This window comes from Poecile atricapillus, chromosome W (genome assembly GCF_030490865.1).
Source record: "Poecile atricapillus isolate bPoeAtr1 chromosome W, bPoeAtr1.hap1, whole genome shotgun sequence".
Classification (NCBI taxonomy): Eukaryota; Metazoa; Chordata; class Aves; order Passeriformes; family Paridae; genus Poecile; species Poecile atricapillus.
The window spans coordinates 21,471,296-21,492,292 of record NC_081288.1 but is presented as its reverse complement, the minus strand read 5'-3'; the positions used below and the strand labels follow the sequence as shown (position 1 = coordinate 21,492,292).

The 20,997-nt window shown below is 40.6% G+C and overlaps 1 protein-coding gene across 3 annotated transcripts in view; it reads right to left on the bottom strand.

Moving 5' to 3' along the window:
• LOC131592364 (thromboxane-A synthase-like) overlaps window positions 1-20,660 on the bottom strand; it is a 229,298-nt gene extending 208,638 nt beyond the window's left edge. For 2 of the 3 annotated variants that reach the window (XM_058863822.1, XM_058863824.1), the window contains exons 1-2: window positions 20,616-20,660; window positions 17,848-18,038 (exon numbers count right to left, since the gene is read on the bottom strand). In XM_058863822.1, the coding sequence (XP_058719805.1) occupies window positions 17,848-17,945 (98 nt within the window). In that variant the 5' untranslated portion in view covers window positions 17,946-18,038; window positions 20,616-20,660. Of the gene's footprint in view, window positions 1-17,847; window positions 18,039-20,412; window positions 20,530-20,615 lie in introns of those variants that run through there. The other variant, XM_058863823.1, reaches the window with a different exon arrangement.
• Between the last annotated feature and the right edge of the window lie 337 nt (window positions 20,661-20,997).

Here is a 20,997-nt window from a genome sequence, read left to right as displayed (position 1 = left end):
ATAATTATATCAAAAGTCCAGGAGAGACAAATACTCATCCCCCCTTTCCTGTTAGCATGCATTTTTCTATTGTTTTGGAATACAGCACACACACGGAGGAACTAAGGATTTTCCTTTGCAATTTGAATTAGAGCATTTTTTCATTAAAGCATTTTGGAGTTTTGTTTTGGTTTTTTTTAATCAGATTGGTATTACAGCCTGTCTTACATTTTTTACCTCATATTTTCCAGGACTGTGTAAAGACACATAGGAAGCTTTATTTGCTGATTTTTTTTCTCATTTTCCCCTCTGTAAACCGAAAGTCAGGTTCCTCGGCTGTCAACATCTAATCACGTGCAATTGTATTTCCTTTTGCCAACTTTTATTCTAATATCATGCAAGCGAGGAGGAGGAAGCCAAGATCAGTTCATAGCCAACATACTGATACTACTTTGTTTTCTATGCACCTGACAGGTGTTTGCCTGGTTCCAGCTCACCAAAAAGTCTACACTGGCCACACAAATTAAATTAATTTGAGTTTTAATCTCCAAGCTTTGGATTTCTTTCTTTGTTTTTAATTTTGTTTTTCACAATAAAAATAACCTACTTTTAAAAAATTGGCTAAGGCTTCTTCCTGAAAATTTTATTAGTTCTGCTCCACAAGAATAAACCTGGCAACAAAATCTCACAGCTTTATCGTGAATCCCTCATTATTTGGATTTTTCTGAAAGCATCAATATTAAAACTGCATGATTGCATAAGGAAGTGAAGTTTGGGCACAGATAAAGAGCCCTAACCAGAGCTCATTTCTAGGCTTGTCATTGCTTGGTAGAACCAAAAGCAATCTCAAAGTCCTAAAAGCTGTGAGCAAGTAAAGACATGCATATGGCTTGAACAGCAAAAATGGGAGTCACCAGGGTTAGGGTTACCCCTGCTCCTTGCCAAGGAAAAAAAAAAAAAAAAACCTGCAAAAAGATTGCACAATATTTTGGAGTTTGAATAATGAATCTAAGCATTCAAAACCCTACAGTTGTGCATTCTGCCGATGGCAATGGCATGCAAGCATGAGAGGCTTTCCTTGCCACCTGGAAAGATAACACCCACCCCCAGCAGCACTGCACCGCAAACTGCCAGCCCTCTGAGATGGCCAGATGGCTGTCTCAGCAAAGAGACAGGTCTTGAAAAGCAAGGACTTGCGCCAGTGGAAAGTCTCCTGTTCTCCAAGAGAGACGTTTCCTGCCAGAACTGCGAAAGATTCCCCCAACACTTCTGTTCCCAGCATTCACACACTGAACAGTAGGGATGATGATTATTTAGGAGGTTTGGCTGTTACCAGAGCATTCTGTGGAAGAGCAGTGACATTTCTGCTGCTAACTAAGCTTCCCAAGCCTATCTACAATGCTGGGATATAGAAGCCCTGAAACTGATCGAATGCAGGGTAACCCTGCTGGGACTGCCACACTGACTTGTCTTCTCAAAGTTAAAGTGCATAAAGTGAATTTATTCTGCTCTGTATTTCAGAGTTCACACTTCAATTTAGGGCAACTCTACAGAGTTCAGCGGTGCTGTTCTTGCTTTACAGCAAGGTAATAAAGATCATAATCAAGACTTCTATGCTGCTAAGGTATTTCTTACTTGATCATGTTGGGAAAGGTATATTCCTCTCATCACAAAGGCATGCGTAGCTAGATACCACATTGTGTAAAGATTATTTCTCCTGATGTGGCTGGCTCTGACTTTAACTGAGGCATGTGAGCACCCTTACAGACTAAGCATAAACAACAAAATGTTCTTCAGAGACAAAAACTAATTTAAAATAAATAATTTAACTTGTATTTGACAGCTAGAAGAATGCTGGTTGCTTGCTTGCTTTTAGATAGTGAAGTTAATGATCCTTCAAAAACAATTCCAAAATATGCTGTGGTGACATTCCATATCTAGTGAGGGCTAGGAATTCCCTTTAAATTTCTTTTTTGGTAGTCAACAGTAAGGGAAATTATGGTTTCAGTAATTTATCTCCATCTTCTTGTGCATGCATATCCAAGTGCCAAACCTCATATACTAAAGAAAAGCCAGAGCTGTACCCATATTCACCTGAGCCACTGCTGAACTCCCCATTCTACCCAGGGATTCCTTACATAAATCATAAATATCTTGGTGGTTAAAAAAACAAAACAAAATAAAACAAAACAAAAATAACCAAAAAACCATACGCTTACATATCCAAGTTTATGAACTCAGAATTAGTCTGTAAGTAATGTGTATAAGTTGGAGGTAAAGGAAATGAAGCTATAAATGAAGAGCATAACAAATGAACTACTGAAAAGATACACTGTTCATGTCACTGCTCCCTGTAATATTGAAAGAAAAAATGAATGGGAAAACAATTGTTAGAAACGTGTCTATTAAGAGGCACTTTTGCAAGAATCAGTGTTTTACACAACTTCCTTTGGCTAAATTTCCATTTCAGTTTATATTTGCCTTCACCAGGATAAGACTTTAACCAATCTTCTAAACCATAACTGAGTTTACACCTTATTCAGAAACACAATCAAGATTAAACATATTATAAATTCAGAAGCTGAAGAAATAACCAGACCAAAAACGATGCATCATCTGGGACTTCGGCTGAGTACAATCCCAATTTCTTTTTTTTGCTTCTGCAAAGACATTAACTCATTGCTAGAGGAATAACCCCAATTACTGGGCCTCCACTTGGATGGTTTTTTTTTTTTAGATATAGCATGCACAAAAATATTTTTAAGGAGGAGAGGGAGGGAGGGAATGGGGAAGGAGAGGGGGAGAGAGAGAGGGAAAGGGGAGAGAGAAAGAGAGAGAGAGAGAGAGAGAGAGAGAGAGAGAGAGAGAGAGAGAGAGAGAGAGATGCTCATAGGAAATGTAAACAACAGCCAGCTAGTAATTGAAAGAAATAATTGTTTCCCATTATCTCTGACAGGCAAAGCCTAGATTTAAAGTGAAATTGCAAAAACACAAATTATGCAAGACGTGGTTTCCATCTAAGCAAAAGAAGACTGTTTCTCTGAATGTTGCAGTTTCAGAGTTGAGCGTACTCATCTTGGGACATGCTGCTAGCCAAGTTGCACCATATGTATTCCCAGTCGTTTTTTAACACTGCTAAAAATGCATTTGATTTTCACACAACTGGTAGCCAAAGCTTTGTCTGAATAGACATTGTTCATGCAATGCACACATTGAATTTAAAGCATATTAGTCAATTTGAAAACTGTACTACTCAGTGAGATAATACCCTGCAGTTTCAACTGCATAAGGTTTCTTAAGCAGTTCAAGAAGAGGGAGGCTAGTGGGAGACTAGTTTAAAAGAAATAAAGCCTCTGAAATAATTAATTACACCATGTACTACCAGAATCTCCTAATAGAAACAGAACAGTCAGAACATGTCTGAAGCAAAGTGGCCAGCAGATACTCCAGGGAAGGGATCTGGCCCCAGGACTGTGGCCTGGCTGGCCAGTAGGAAAGTGCTCTGGGCATGCTGGGAGCTGTGCAAGAGGACAGGCAGGCATGATCAGGCTTGGCAAGATTAGGTCAAGTGAAACATCGCGTAAACACGATTGCAGAAATCACATCACTGACAATCTCCATCAATGCATCAGCAGGCTGAGCATCCAGAGCTTTGCTGTCCTTGTACAGATCCTCAGCTGAATAAACAGGCATGACCTGCTGAGCTGTGGTCCTGTGTCTCCAACAGTGCCTGTGCTACCTGCAGCCACTCAAGTGGGATACCATTCTCATGAGAAGTGAACACAGCTGGCACCTACCTTGGATCCTGACCAGATCAGCAATGCACGAGGTGTCTCCACAAGGGAGGAAAAGAACCATTACCACCATTGTACCCAACTTAGATGGGTCAAAGTTCATGGCCTTGTCTCTGCTGTTGGAAGCTCCACACTTGGGCTGGCTGTATAACAAATTCCTGCTCAAACACAGACTGAAAGTTCTCCCAAGCTAGTACTGAACTGAAGTTCTTCCTGTTCCATAATTTTAAAAGCTTGTATGAATAAAAATAGTAAAATAAGCACTGGTCTTGGCCCACCATTTTGCACCTGGTTACACTTCAGCTCAGTTCCAAGTAGAAACTGCTAGAGCCTAAGGGTCAATACAGAGAATGGGGAAAGCTGTGACTGATTGAATTAATTGGGTTTTCATAGATCTTTTGATATCCAGCCCCCCAAAATCCTGCAGTACTCCAGAGCTGCTCTCCAGATTCAGTGTGACAGGACTCAGTGATGTGCTGCTGTCAATAAGTACATACACTTCACGCTTACTTGCTTTGCCTAAAGTACAAATCATAAATAGTTGTATGTGACAAATTCCCCAGTATTGAACCTTCACGGCTGCCAAGCATCATGCTGCAGAACAGAACAAGGAGGGCTATAATTTTCTTTTCTTCGTTTTGTTATTTGACCTTCAATTTTTCAGTTGTCCTTGGATCAGTCTGAAACTAAATGTAGTCTTTTCAGCATTATTTATATGTTTAACCCAAAGCTCCCCACATGTGTCAAGGGACTATCACAACACTCTTCTAAATTGTTTTAACAGCTTATTTTAAATTGAAAAATGTCATTTTTGAAAAACCATTGTCAATTAATTATGATTCCATAAACTCCTACCAGCTCTCTTGTGTTTTGTAACAATTTGCTCACAGCCTACAAGACAAAGCCTCCAACTTGCTCAGAGAAAGCTCTTGAAACTGCCTAGCCCTTGAAAATGCTGACTGATCTTTAAATTAACACAATGATAATGATTTTGGCCACCAGCTATTTACAAATGCAATGCAATTTACAAATAAAACCCCCATAGATGGATCAGCTGCATCCTTGGGGATCAACAGTCACAGGGGTTGAAACATCCCTTAGTTTGTGGAGATACAATTCATTATCTGGAATTGGAACCAAAACCCACCACATTCAAAGGAAAGTTATTAGTGTTTGGTTACATACAGTAATTCGTCCTGAACTGAGCAATATATTTTTCAGTCAAAAGGTCTTTCCCAAGCAAGAAAAAGACAAAACAATCACTGTAATAATCCTCCGTGAAACCTTGAGAAAGGACATTTTCCGCCTCGGGGGGGGTGGTTCTCTGGTGTCTATATCAGCTACAGAGCTAACCAAAACAAAAAGAGCTGGGTGGGGAGACAGGTACAGGGGCACACATAGACATACACAATTTCTCTCACATAAGAGAAATTTTCCCTATATCATCACATTCTGCAAACAGCATCAATTTTCTTTTATTTACATAACCAGTGTGAGCAACTTCAGAGAAGGATTTATGATGCAGCTTGGGTTTCTGTGTGGGTTGCTCTTTTACTGTGTCAATATTATGTTTAACAACATTTTTTGGTCAGAAAAAGTGTCCATGTGAAAGTTGAATGGTGGGAGAATTATGTTCTCAGGTAAGAAAGAAAAAACCCCACAATACTGTTTTATCACTGGTCTAAGCAATGCAAGCCAAATTCAGCCCATGAATTTAAAGGGCTTGCACTAGTAAATCAGCTTAGAGCTGTTATTTAAGAGGTCAGAATTTCTTGGATAATTAATGAGACAGGCTGTCCATGTAAACTTTACCCAAATGGTTTCACATCTTACAGTCAGCTCTATAACTCGACCCAAAATAGTGTCACCCAGAAAAACAATCAGACACTGCTACCAAAAATTGTGGCAAGATTTCCCATTGTTAACTACCTCCTTTAAATCCAGATTTTTCAAAAGAACTAAGGACCTAAAATATTTTACTTCTTTGAGGGGAAAAAAACCCAACAATGTCAGCTATGTTACAACATAGCTTTAATTTCCTTAAAGCTCTGAGTTCAAGCTCCATAGATACTGCAAGCCTAAATGCTCAGACATAAGCAAATCACCTTGGGAAACACTTTCATAAATACAATATTTTTTAAAAAAAAAATTGATTCATGTGCACTTGTCAGTCAGGGAAATTTCTACTGAACATTTTTTGCTGCTCCCTAACTTTACCAGGGCAATTGAGCAAAGTAAACAGAACTCAGTTCTCACACAAGTTTGAGACCCTGTTTTAATGATTCAGCAAACTCAGGTTTAGGGCAAGAAGCCTCTGATCAAAACTATCTCAGCCATACTACACAAAGAATTGATGTGGTAGAAAAAAGTTCTTTGAAGTGAAATTTGTTAATATGGGAAAGTGACCTTCAAACCAGATCAGGTAGTGCCTTTGTTCTCCCAGTAGCATAGCAGAAATGGTACCAATTACTTGTCTTGCACTCCAGTTAAATAAATCAAATTGTCTCATGTGCCCAGCCCTGTCTGGATGAGCTCTGCCTCAGAGAATGATCCGGAGCTGATGAGTGTGAACCCGCAGCCCGGTGCTGCAGTGTCAGATCCTGGAGTGCTGAGGGGAGACTGCAGTTTTTCAAAAACACAGAACAACACATCAACACCAGAATGAAGATATACAAGGCAAAACCGAGGCAGTGTCATAAAATACGCTCGGGGTCAATAGCTAACGTCTCTGTTATAAAAATTCTATTGGTTTTACCCAAGGTTATTTCCTTAGCTGCCAGGAGTCATTTGGCCAGAGATGGGATAAGGGGTTTGCTTTGGGCTCTGAACATGATCTATCCAATGATCAGATCAGTTACTTTTGGCTGCTTATTTAGAAGCTGTTTGTTCTGAGTCACTTGCTATGTGTTTATATTTAAGTGTAAATGTATACATACATGGATGCTTACAAGTTGTTTACATGAAAGCTCTCAGGAGCTTTTTGGATGTGAAACCACAATATTTTCCTTCAGTTCTAAACCGTGCTTCATCAAGACAACCAAAAGTAAAATTGCCAAATTTTACTGCCCTCCTGTCCCCCTTGCTAGTTCCTTCACATCTCAGAGGCTACTCTTTATGGAAAAAAAATAGCCCATTAACTTAGTGATATTCAAACTTTTATCACCTTTCTCTGCCCCTGCAAGGATAGATACTACTCCCTCAGGCTCCAGCTTAGGAACATCTGGCTTAGCCACCCTCCTCCTGTACAGAAGCACGTCTCAGGAGGGGGAGGTGAGCAGAAAGATTCTGCTGAGATAAGATATCCCTGCAGCTGCACCTCTGCCAAGGACTGACCTGCAACTATTCCCAAGCTTCTTGAGATCTTGCCATACACTTTACCTACCAGATCGTCATCCAGACAACCTTTTGCTCTTTCCCTTGCATGATCTCATTCCATGGTGCCTCGGGGTCTCAACCCCACCCCCCTGCACCTTTTGGCCATCCACTTCAGCCTTCGAGCTGTTCACCATGGCCAAACTAAAGCAGGAAAGCAAAGAAGTGCCATCAGCCAAATGCTTACAACAAGCTGAATGGGCCAATTCCTCTTGCCTTCCACCAGTCTCATGCCTGAAAGAAGCTCGTGCCCAGCCACAAAGATGCTGCAGCACTGGAGAGAATCTCCTCACTGACACAGGGACACATGCAAACCCACCCAGGGCAGCAAACTCCAAATGAGCTTTTTTTATTATACTCTCATCTCAGCCATGTTTATGAGGCACTCAGCCTCCCTCAGATTATTTCTGTCCCTCATCCTCCCACGGACAATAGTCCAAACCCATTCAGAGGGAAGATGCAGTGGCTGTGACTGCAGAGCTCCTCCAGCATATCCTCTAGCATTGCTAAATTACACACTATTAAACAACCAAGCATCTCAACTTTATTAGCAATCTTATTATTACAGTATTGTAAAAGAAAAAAAAAGTGTGGGTTTTTGGTGGTTTTTGTTTCTTTTCTATGATGAAGCTGCCACTGTCTGGAGGAAACCTGTGCTTTGCACACACAGAAAGGCACACACGTATTTCACATGGTGCATTGCAAGCTGCACGGAATAGAAAGCAGCTGGAGGAAAATGGCTATAGAGAAATGGTTCTCCTGGGCATCATCTGTTGATTTGTTTTGTTTATAGAAGGAATGAGATTTTTATCTCTGCTCAAAATATAAAATGCTTCCATGGCACTGAGCTCACTGCTTGGCTATGCTCTCACTCAGGAACGTAAATAAAAAGGGGGAGAAGGAGGGAGAAAAAAGGCTTTACTGCACAGAATCCCTAGCAATGTCAAAAATTAATTAGAAAATGTCCACCAGTGACACAGCTAAAGCCTGAAAGAGGAACTAAGTCACCAAGCTACCATGGAAATAAAGGCCTTCTTACGATGCTTGCTAATGGTTAGAGTCTCCTAAAGCTAAGAAGGCAGGTTAGGTATACACTGCCCAAATCCCAATTCTCAAATCCCAAACTGAGTCCTGGCAGGATGAACATACTTGCATTGTAAATACACCAGTCTTTATAAGATCCATGGCCTGAGAAGGCACAGGTTCCTACAGTCCTTCCACCACACTGTGTGCACCATTAAAATTCCAAGCTTGCTGTGCAGCACTGCTTGGGGAGGTTCCTCACTCCCCTGTGCCTGACACCCAAGATCTGATGGTCTCTTCCAGTTAATAACAGACAACATCTCTGTGTCCTAGAAGAACACCAGATGGCTGCTTTTCCACTCAAATTGAGAGCCCTTCCATTTATACTAAACAAAAGTTACGTCTCAGGAAAGAAAATATATTGTGAAGCCACTGAATCCTTAACGACTGCTAAAAATTTAAACTTTTAAAAATTTTAAAAGACAACCACCGAGAGACACAACTACACAATCTGTGAGAAATTGCCTGATGTCTAAAACTTTCTAATAGACAAACAAATTTTAAAATACTATTCTGAAATAGGAAAGGCTCAAGGTTTGTTGCCATCTTTAGTAATAGCTCTCATAAAACTGAGGATTCTTTATCTTTGTAACAGCTATTCCTAGCTCTGAAGAAGAGACGAGAGAGAGCAAGCCAGATACATGGAAGTGAAGGCTGCTGAATGTTATTCCAGAACAGTCCCGTTTCATGAGCTACAAGAGGGGATCTGAAGCCTTTCCGGAATCACCAAGAGGTGTTTGCTCTTCCTGAAGCTGCTGGCCAGAGCTCTGACCTGAATGGCTACTTAGCAGCTACTGGTCAGCTCAGGGTCCCATACTGAGTACAGTTCATTGTAGCATTCAGAGACATTAATCAATCAAGTACAATAGTGTTACACACACTGAAATCTATCCTAACATAAATATGCAGCTTCTCAGTTTTGCTACTATGAAGCTTATATTGAGAACTCTGTTGGGAGAGATTGCTTCATCTCAAGGCATGATGAGTATTTCAGAACATCTTAAAAGAGAGATTTGTTAAAGTCTTTGGAGAACAAACAGATCATGTCGATATTTTAAAGATGGAAGAGGGCCATTGCAGTTTTGACCACCATCACTCTCTGTCTGTCATGCTAGCATGCAACCCACCAAAGATCCTTTAGCTGCTTCTTCCTCTCCCAGGATGGCTTTATTTCATGTCTTTCCCACATTTCAAACCACATGCCTCGACGACCTCTTCAATTGTTATAGCTCTACTGAGAGGGTGTTTACATAAAAGCTCTTTGGAGCTTTTTGGATGAGAAACCACAAACATGCATGCACAGATTACATCAGATTTATTGCCACCAAGTAAGTTAAAACAATACTGAGGGTTACAGGTTCAGAACTCTGCCAAGAGTTCTCATCCAAGAGCATTCATTCAGCAGGAGCTTGTGATCATACAATTACCAATTACTCATCTCCTCTAAAGTCCACTGCCTTTTCATCCTTCCCATGCCCCTCAACTCATAAAGAACATCACAAGGTTTTTAGTGAATGAAAGAAACTATTCTTTCCAAGGAAGTAGACTTTACTTTGTCCATACAAGCGAGCACACAGCCAATGTCTCATTTCCTACTCCCAACATACAGCTCAGTTCAGTTCCTTTCTTCCAACCTCAATTTGCCCATACATACTTGACTTCAATCTATAACAACCCACTGCAAATTCATATGGAGACATATCCTGCTGTTCCCAGTCATTCTTTCCAGTCCTTTCCCAGCCATTGCTGGGCATCCAGCTTCTTTTCGTACCCAAGCAAAAAAACCAGCATAACAAGTTTTGCCCCTTTCCTTGTTTGTTGCTTCCTTGCTCCCCCAACATCTTCACAGGTTCTGCAGAACCATGAAAGTAGCACCTAGCCAGGAAAGAAACTACCAAAGGAATGGATATGGAGAATCTCCCGCATGCTAGATGATCCCTTCATTAAAACTCTTGTATTCCTGTTGACCTGCCCATCACTCCAATCATAGGTAACACATGTCAAATAAACAAGTAAAGCTTAAAAGAAATTGTCACCAGTGTAAGCAATTGCATACAAAGCAAGGGAAGGAAGAGGCAGACATGGAAAATCGTTTTCTCAAGCTCCTCTGCTATTCCTGGGAAAATGAAATAAATGCGTATCCAAACCCAAACCAGAAAATATTTTGAGCTCGTTCAGCTGTTTCACAGCAGTTAGCACATACTGAGCTCATGGAATAGTAAACTTTGTTTTCAATAGGGGAAAAAAAACCAAAAACAGAACTAGGGAGATAAGAGAGAGAAAAATCCATCTAAAGATTTTGGGTATGTCAAGGGGAACTGATAAAGAACAATCTTTCAATAACATGCCAATATTTTAAAATATTTTTTAGACATCTCCATTAAATTCTATATAAAACTTCCCTACAGAAGAGCAAGGCATGACAATCAAAGGCATAAATTACCTGTGAGCCAGCAGTGAGTACAAAACAAACATTGGTATGGGTGAAATCTAATGCAAAGACAAAAAAGGGTGAAGAAGAATATGGGCAGTTTCTTTTTAAATTATGGGAACAATGTTAAAGGAGACAAGAAAAAAGAACACAGATCTATATTTCACCACTCTAAGGAGTTCTAACCTGTCAAAAATACAAACTGTTTTAACTTTTCATTTAAGAGGGAGCACAGGCAGGCTGGCAGGACACTTTGCGTGCTATCTGAAAGTGGAGTGACAAAAATCCACGCACCTTGGAGCACTGGAAAACCAACAAGTTCCCCCCAGGGCAGGGCAGTCACAGGAACTGCAGAATGCACCCCTGGGGTTCAGGGAAGAGCAGAGCTCATGGCAGTGTTTGAAGACTTTGCAGCAGACCTGAGAGGCCTCTCTGAGCCTGGCAATTAAACACACAGCCCCGTGCAATGGATGAAGTGTTGCGCTGCTTGCAGGGCCTTGTCTCTGAGGAAGCTGTGTACATTGCTTTCTCCCACCATCAAATTTCAATTCCATTTAAAGCACCACCAGCTGGGTATTAAGTTCCTCATATTCCTAATACTGTCAGTAGATGGAGGCAGGAGTTCCTAGAAGATAACCTGGAGTACCCAAACTCACTTTGGGAGGGGCCCAACTATCCCCAACTTAAACAAAGTAAACTGACCGAAGGCAAAGACCAGGTCAAAAGTTAAAACCAAACTTCTGGTCCAGAAGAGCTCAGTGAAGCTCCAGAGCAGGCTCCCAGGCAGAAGTTGCAGAGTACTTCCCTCCCTTGCTGGTCTCTCCTGCCTATGCAACCCAGTTGAGACGAGACCCAGACCATTCCAAGCCCTGCAGGAGGTGAAAGCAGAAATGGGATGGCTCAGGGGCTGAGTCCAGCTCCTGTTTACTCTTGAGCTATTTGTGTGCATTATCCAGCTTTGCAGCTCACTCCACTGGACATGGATCTGGAGACGATAGTAGAAACAGGTAAATATACGTGTTTTGTGATAGGAAGCCATCCTATCCCTGTAGGTCTGCCTTTACATACTATTAAGGCTCCAATCTCCACTCATTAAAATCAAACTATGATTTAATTTGGGATTTAATGGGGAAAGGCATGAAAAAGTTTAGCGAAAAACAAAAACCACAAGGTTAGGCTGGAGACTGATTTTTTTACACAGTTTTTAGGGTGAAGTGCACCTTCACAAAAGCAAAAAACTCAGCAACCACTTGAGGGCCTTAAAACAAAGACTGCTGGACATGTAATCTCTAAATTGAAAACAAAACGAAACTTGAGCAGAGGTGGTTTCTGAGTTTTGCAGCGCAGTGCAAGAAAGCAAAACCAAAACTGCACTGCACGAAAAGCTCAACACTTGTCTGGATAACCAAGGTGTTACAACAGCCTCTGAGGATATCCCAGAGAATCCAAGGATCTGAAGCTGCAATAGCAACAAGAGAAAACTGTTCTGCTTCTTCCTCCAAAAGTAAGATAACTTTGTTTACCTAAACGCAACATAATCAGGGCACTGATTGAACTTCATTCTGGATGATCAAATCTACACAAATCTACTTTGTTTTCTGAGAAATAAAGTATTCAGTCATATGTGATATGGCACTTTTCCAAATTATAATTCAGTAATTTATTCTGCTCCTTTTGAGCTTACCTAGAGATGCTTGATTTAGCTCAAAGACAAGGCCATACATTGCACAGCTGTGGAACCAAACTATGTTTGACACATTAGTGGGAATTCCAGAACTGCTTGATGTGAAACTGCATGACAAAGACAATTCAGAATCTTTTGGGTTTTCTTTTGTCATCAACAGCAGTTTGCTGATGTTTCCTGTTGAGTCAGATCCTTCTAGCTTTTCTAATGGGACATTCAAATGAAGAGGAGAGAAGAAGAATGATTTCCACTGATAATGATCATTTTAGGGAAAAAAAAATTAAAAAAACAACCACCAGCTGGGGTTAACAGAATATTAAAAACTCCAAAACTTTCCAGTCTTCTGACCCTGTAAACCTGATGCTGGGTTCACTGCAAACTGAGAAGCTACAAGGTTGTATTAGGGGAAGTCTCATTAGGGACCATAACCTGAGATCCCAGCTCAGAGGTCAGACTTTGCTAGTCAAAAGAATGTGGGAGACAGACAAGTCCAGCAGCCAGAGTCCAGCAGCAGTACAGGAGCACCAGCCCCTGAGCACTCTGTGTCTACAAAGCTGTGCCTTCTGCCAGAAAGGGAAATGAGCAGGCTTTGACACCTGAGCATTAGGATGCCTCTCTGAACCTCTCACCTCGAAGAGCCTGATGTAAGAGCAGATCTGTACGTCCTTCTGAGTGTTTGTTGATGCTCCACACCAAGGCCTGGTGCTCCCTGTGCTCTTGATGGCAGCAGTGGCAGGTGGAAAATCTGGGTCTACCTATCCAGAAAGTATGCAAGTTTTGTACTGCCTGTCCCTGAGTCTGTCCAGAAGTATTATCTGGATGTGTTAGGGAAAATCTACTTCCCTTATGCCTGCACTCAGACCATAAAGCTAGAGCTGTAGCTGTCAAATATCTGATATGTCAAATAGTGATCTTTTGAGGGGCAAAAATTGGTCCAAGATCTAGTATTAGGTGGCATTCACTTCAGAAAAAAGGAAGTTTTAGTTAACTCAACCCCAAACAGCAAGGTTCTGCAAAACCAGAATGAAGTTTTTGCTGGAGAAAGATTACCTCTAAACTTTCCCTTTAGAGCCCTTTCCAAAACTACAGATGCAAAGTAATGCCAAACAAGCAATGATATTGAAGTCACCTGTATGAAAATACCACTTTGCCCTGAGATCAACTTCTGATTTGGTTTAGTACAGGTATGGGACCAAATGATGAATTCTAACACATGTGCCCCATTGTCTAAGTATGTCCCCCATCCAACTGTATGCAACGAACTTAAGGTCAGAGGAGAAAAAATATTAAGTTTAGTTTTCATTCTTTTTTGTCAGAGACTGCAAATTCTTTGGGTCAGGAATGACTTGTTCTGCACTGCGTGGCTAGTACCTTGATCTAGGAAGGTAGATCAATCTCAATCTCTTAGTCTCTCTATACTTGTCTCTAGCACGAGTAATCATTAATATTACTTCAATATAAAAATGACATCTTTTTGAATTACTTAGCTTTTCAGAAACAGGCAGGAACACCACTAGTTTATGTTTTGCTATGTTTGAAAGCATGCAATTAGACACGGATCTTACAAACATAAACAAACACTCCCATCCAACCTCCATGTTTCTAAAAATCCCCAGGTTTGTTTAGACAAGGGGTTGATAATCCAGTTTGAACACAGGTATCTGAATGCTGTGACAGCTTCTTCATAATGCTCAGCTTATGGTACATTAAACTTTAAAGCAAGATAAACTCCTGCTTTCATTTTATCAAACATCTACCCAGACAGCAAAAAGAAAGACAAAAAGCAATGTCTGCAGCTACAGCCAAGCATGGGATATCCAACTCAGCATATGTTTGAAATGAAAATGAACAATATGTTGCATAGATAAACTACTGTATTTTTCAATAGAGAATATCACTGGGATTTGTAAAAGTTAACCTCATTCTTCCCTTAAGAGTTTGGTTTTATTTCATGCCTAAAAAACCCCCTGAGATTCACAGAGATTAGGCAAATAGAGACAGCAGTCATTGCAACTAAAAAAGAAAGAGCTCTTAAAAGAAACTCTGATCAGTTTAGGTAGAAGAAATCACAGGGGAGGACACTAAGTGTTGTGTCACTGGTATTACTGAACTTTGGTAGTCAGCCATATTATGCCTTTTTGTGGTCAATAAAGCAGTAACCTGTCCATCACAATAACAATGATATAGCAACAGACATCCAAGAATACAATATAAGAAGTCTGCAAGAAGAGATTTTTACCTACAGAGAACAAGTAGCAAGAATGGGGAGAGTAGCAGATGACTAAATCCTTCAGGAATGGGGGATAGCAAAGAAGCTTCAGCATCCTCCCAGTTTAACAGATTACCAAAAAAGCAACTTCCCATTCAAATCCAAAGAGACTATGAGACAATGTACCTGAAAACCTTTCTACTTTGAAAAGCTTTCTACTCCCAACATTAAATCAACTACCTTACAAAGCCTCTCCGTAGAGCTGACTTAAGGTCATGTAGAACACAAGCACTGAGAGGTTATAGTTGCTTCCACTGATTTAAAATTGACACATTACACTACAAGCACCACCTTCATATTACACTGATGAAAGCACATGAGAAACCAAAGATGTGCTATTACATGATTTGTTATAAAGAGTTATTGATGATCTTCATAATACTATAAATACCAGACAAAAAATTATCCACTCATCCAAGTTTCTTCCTAAGACTTGCATCTTCCCTATACGTTTATTTTATGCAGCTACAGCCTCTCCTCCCTTTCCCCATCAACCCTTTCTCTCTCTCTCTTTCATATGACCTCACCATACCCAAAATTGTGAAGAGATTGGTCTTATCACAGTTTAGCAAGATACCACCTGCCAGCTGAACTGTGACAAATCCCAGCTGGCCTTACAACACACAGACTAACAGGGACTGAGGCTGAAACGATGGACAGCAGCTCAAGGCCATCATTTAAACCACTGAGTACCCCCAGCCACAAAAATCGTGCTAAGGAAAGACCTCAATAACACGAATGCTGCCATCACCACGTTCCTATTCTAGTGTGCATGAGATCTTTTGACTCTCTCCTCTACCTGCAACTGCCTTCTTTTGAGCCTTACTAAGCCTTTTACAGCCAACAGGGTGGACAAAATGCCTGTTCTTTGTATTCACACTACAGCTGACACAACGTGACCCCAATCAATCATACACTACTACCATAACAAAATTTACAACAGCAAATATTCATTCCTCCCTTTCCCCAGGACTGCCCTTCTGAAAAGACAATCCTGACAGAAAAAGCTAAGAAAATAATAATTCAGTAGTTATTAAAAAAATAGGATGAAGCTTATAAAGAAAACCTCAAAGGAACCTTAAGAGATATTACTTTATTATTACTCCTGCCATACACAACACTCATGTTTTCTAACTCCTAGAAGAGCCAGATAATCAGGTATGCAACACGATTGTAATAAAAACGTTCTCTAGAATTAGAGACCTGTATTTCTATTAGCAACCATTTTACTCACTGTTTAAATAATTCCTTGAACTCAAGGTTTCAGGCATGAATAAAGGAAGATGTGAGCACGCATTGAGTTTTACTGATTTGTTTAAACACACAAGCAATATAAAAAACTTTAACAAAAGAGACTCAAATTAGAAAGTTGACAAGTCTGAGCAACTACTACACTTCCATATGTGCTTCAAGACTTTAACCTTACAGGCTCAGGCACTGCACTTTACTGAGATAAATACATGTGAACAGCTCAGCCACCAGGCAAACCTACCAACAGCCCATAACTTATTTCATTGCAAATTTAAAAGTCACCAGCTTCCCATTGGAAGAGTGATCTATAAGCACCTGTACTTAATAAGCTACTTAAAAATAATCTTGAATCTGTAGATCAAAATGATTGGTTAGTAGTAACCATTGGCAGTTACAAGTATAAAACACTTGTTTCATCTAAAACTTCTGCTTCCTTTTCTTGAAGTTTTCACAGAACTCACCTTCAGGAAAGCACACACTGAATGGGATGTCTCAGTGTTAGACAATTTCCCACCTCACTGCTAAGTTGAACTTTTTGAAATGTTTATGGTAGGCACTCAATTCAGCAGTAACTGGCCACAACCACGAGTCTGGTTTAACTCTGCAATTAGAGTTAGGTTTGTTAATGGCAAGACCAAATGTGCACTAAACCACCATGTCTTAACTTCAAGGGGAGGAACAGCCTTTCCCAAACTGAACCATAAAATGAGGTCCTGGGCAAGCACACACCAGACAGTACCTAACATTTACAAGGAGCAGTTCCAGGTCGTGGGAGATCTCGGCACATCTGAACATGTGCTATGTGGAAGCATCAGGCTATTTCAAACGAACCACAGGTGGCCAGATCTCACCAGCTGATCTGCTGCTTTTTTGAATGGTGGATGTGCCTCTCTCCTCCCTCTCTCCCCCTTAAGCTCCCAGAGATGCACAGGTCTACAGCAAACAGCATGGTCTTACTTAATGATCTAGAGCTACCGTTCTTTTTCCCAGTAAAATTCAGAGGAAGTAGGACTTGGATGTTTGTGATGATTTGGGCAGATCTTGTTAAGAAAGCAGGCTCAGCCACCTATTTTATACAGCAACACACATCAAATACAGGTTTGACTCTTTGGTTTCTCTAGATCCTCCCTGGACACAGAAGGAAGTTGAACAAAGCTCAACAGGGTGAAAGAATGACAAAATATATGCAAAGCAGTCCATCATTTACATTGCTACAACAATTGTGCTAAACTCATGGTGCCATCCCTATTCTCTTCTAGATTAGCTTTGGATTTTTGCTGGATGTTTTTTTCTGCAACAGTCCCTGAAACCTTTTCTTGAACACTCATGTAATGCAGAAAAAAAACATTCTTTTACTGGAAGGCAGGATTTTAAGAGATATGCAAGTAAAAAGTAAGAAAAAACACTCCCAATTCAGCTAATTTAATTTCTGAAATAAATTGTCAGGACAGGGGGGAGGGTTTTCTTTTATTTCAGCACAGCACACTGCAGTGCCTACTGTGCTAACCATTAGGGCTGCTGTTATTCTGATTTGTGTCCACTAGTCAGTGTGGAAAGAACAAGAGAGGAAATTCAAGCAGCAGTTAAAGTGTCTGTACACTTAAGCCAAAGAATAAGCGTGCAGCACAATAGAGAGAAGAGGTCCAGCAAATACTTGGTTTCTTTCTGACCTGGACCAATGTTACTGCTGGCCAAAGAAATTATTAAGAAATCAACAAATAAGTTCTTAACTTAGAAGACAACTTTTGTTAGCAGTTGGTAAAGCACTTACAAGACAATATTGCAAGGAAAGAATTCTCTAAAAGCATCATGAGTTTTGTGAGTATTTATTGCACTCTTTTCATCCAAACCAACTCCCCCTCCATTTCCCTCCTAGGAAATTACCTTCCAGTTTCCCCTCATGGATAAAAGACTCTACAGATGCGGGCAGTGCTTCAGCAGGGTTTGTGTCTGATGTGCAACCCATCTCACTGCTATCACTTACCAATACAGCAGGACCAGGAAGACTGCCAGCAAAGCCAGGGTGACTGTGGTACTGTTCATTTCTAGGGAGGCAAGTGCCAGAAGATCTACAGGCTCCATTTTCCTCCTCTGCAGTTCCAGCCTTGAGTGCTGTGTGCAGGGGAAAGCCTCCTCAAGGGCTGATAAAGCCTTCCACAGCTAAATGAATGACATCTGCAACAAAACAGGAACCGAGAGAGTAAAAACATGTCAAGCACAAACTGCAAACCTTTCCTCTTCTCATCAACTGCACACTCTGAGACAGAACTCGAAGGTTCCCTGAATGGTAGAATGTAGCAATTTCCCCCCTCCCACTGTTGTTGACTGTCATGCCAGTAAATATTTACATACCCACCGCTTGAGACATCAGTGTTGCTGAATAGGTTTTCAGACCTCAAGTATGGGAAGCTGGGGAATGTGTGGGGAAAAGAAATGGTGCAGACAGCCTGACCATGTTACAGATCACAGAAGAAAAATATAAAGGCACTTCAGGTGTGCCCTGACATACAAACAGTGGTGTTCCCTAAAGTAACTAAAATAGAGCATTTTTGCAATATAAAACTTCATTGGCACTTAATTTCCAAGCTGCTTATACCTTGTAAAGACTGAACAAAGTAAACTTTAAATTACCACAACTAAAAGGAGGAATTAGAGGAAAGCTGGTCTAATGTGACTTCTAGAATGCATATAAAGAAGGAACTAATGAGCAGAAAACCCCAATTTTTTTGAGAAGTACCAGATCCAAAAGTCAGCATCTGCCACACTGGTGAGTCCACACCAACAGCGCTGTTTGGCTGTATCATCTCAAGTTCCTGAGGGTACAGCAAATTTTCCTGGCTCAGTGCACTATCCCCCTTGGAGGTATCACTAACCACTCTCTCCAGAGATACTTTGGCTACCCCTACTTCGTATTTCTAGTATCAGATTTACACCAATATGGTCAAATTTACTATATCTCTATTGTGGTACAGTCGGGCTGCCATAGCCCTTTGAACAAGCTGCACACAATAATCAAGTTTTGACCGTAGTTCTGGAAATGGTTTGTTCACTGGATAGGAACTCTTCAGCTTTATTCCATATTTTCCTGCCTGCAAGGAGACAAAACCTCAAGCCTGTTTTGAGCATCTGATCCAGTCCAATTAGAAAGGTAAACTAAAGAACACACCTTGAAGCACTTCTACGAGAAAAGTCCACCAACCTGTTGTACACTAAAGTGACCAAATTCCATAATCAAAAAAATCTTCAGGACAACAACATCAGAAGCAGCAGCTTGCAAGTAAACACCTCTGCCCATGAAAAAATTGAACTGAACTGCCCAGTATTGCTTGTTACTTATGAAATCATAAATTCTCATTTATGTGCTTCAGAGTTTCCACCCATCCTAAACAACCTACTTGAAAGATAAGGAAATCAATGCTATGCAAAAACTTGGTTTGTGAATTATATGGTAACCTTGAGAACCAGAAATTCTGTAAAATCTGATTCTCATAACACACCTGATGAAGAGTGGTTTCTTTTCTTACTACCCCAAGACAATAGCTTAGATTTAATGTGCAAGGTTTCTCCAATATCACTGTATTACATTTCCTGCTTTTATCAGAGAAGTTAATAATATAGGTATCAAAAAAGTAAAGTCTCTAACACAATGGAGTTTAATTTTAAGAAGATTTGGCTCTGCTCTAAGTGAATCACTGCTATTTTGGTTCTCCATGCTTCACAACTGCATTAATTCCTTTCCAGCCTCACATCCTTACAGAATAAGTAAAAGGTGTTAACCAGCTCATCAGCTCCACAGAATAGCAACGTAGTTCACAGAAAACCTTTCTTCATGTAATAACAACTCCACTCCTATTCTAGGTCAATAACAGCTCTGCTGGACTGCTGCTGCTGGCAAGTTCTCCAAGAACAACTGCAACAAGATTCAAGACCAGTGACACAAGGAATTAATCAGTGGGCACAAGCTAATCCCAACTAGCAACCAATCCTGAGGGACTTTCAGAATTAAAAAATAAAATTCAAACATTGATATGCACCAAAGTCTTTTGTAAAAACTAAAGCAACCACTACAAGGGTAGAAGACAAGAAATAATATTCCAATTTCACTTTAATTTATTTGTCTTTTATTAAAAAGACATTTTTCTGCACATAGAGGACAGATGTTCTCCTATTAAAATCAACTGCACAACTCCTATCAGCACACACAGATCAAGTACAGACCTCACTTGTTTTTAAAGAAGCACTGGAGTCTTTTCCCAGTCACACAGAGAGACAGGAGATATGAATAGTTCTTAAACATATACTTAAGAAAGAAAATAGGGTCTCACATCAGAATCCAGTTTGGACGAGAACACATAATTAAGCTTTTTTTCCTTTTCTTTTAATCCTTTTTTGCTGTTGATGGTGGGGGTTTTTGTTTTACTTTTTATGCTTCATCACCTGTTTCTTGCTGAAGGATTTTAACTTGGCACCTCCAACCATTAGGAAGGGTGGCAAACATTGACTCTGAAACCTGCCTGGAGCACTTCTCATCACAGACAGAGGCACTTACAGTTATCATCCTGGAGTTAGGGACCTCAGCTCTGTGAAGAGTCACATAAATCCACATGATACTTGTGGGGGGAGAAGGAGTCAGGGATGCAGAGAGCCATGAAAACAAGCTATTTATCAATCCTGAGAACTCTCTTTACAAGTTTTTTACGTGAGAAATATCATCCTAATTAACACTTAATAACACAGATATTTTTCACCAACCTCCAAGTTCCTTTTGTGGAGTCACGCTGGCCAGCATGGTAACAGTAAGAACTAGGGAGACAGATAAAAAGTCCTCCCTAACCACACGCTGGAGGAAGCCAGAGGCAAGCAGAAGAGAGACTTTTCCTGTCAGACTGCTGTGAGTCAGCAGCAGCGCCTGCATTTGCATCCACAAGGCTTCCCTCAAGATTGCATCTACCAAGGTTTGCAGCTCCTTGACACGGTGCCATCCACGGTCCTCTCTTCCGTAGCAATTAAAATCCACAGATCACCACCTTGTTCATCACAAGCAGATGTTGACTAAAACCTGCACTGAAGAGACCCATCTCATCCTTCATTCCCCACCACTGCCTGGGAGCTCCCCGGGAAATGGCAGAAGGAG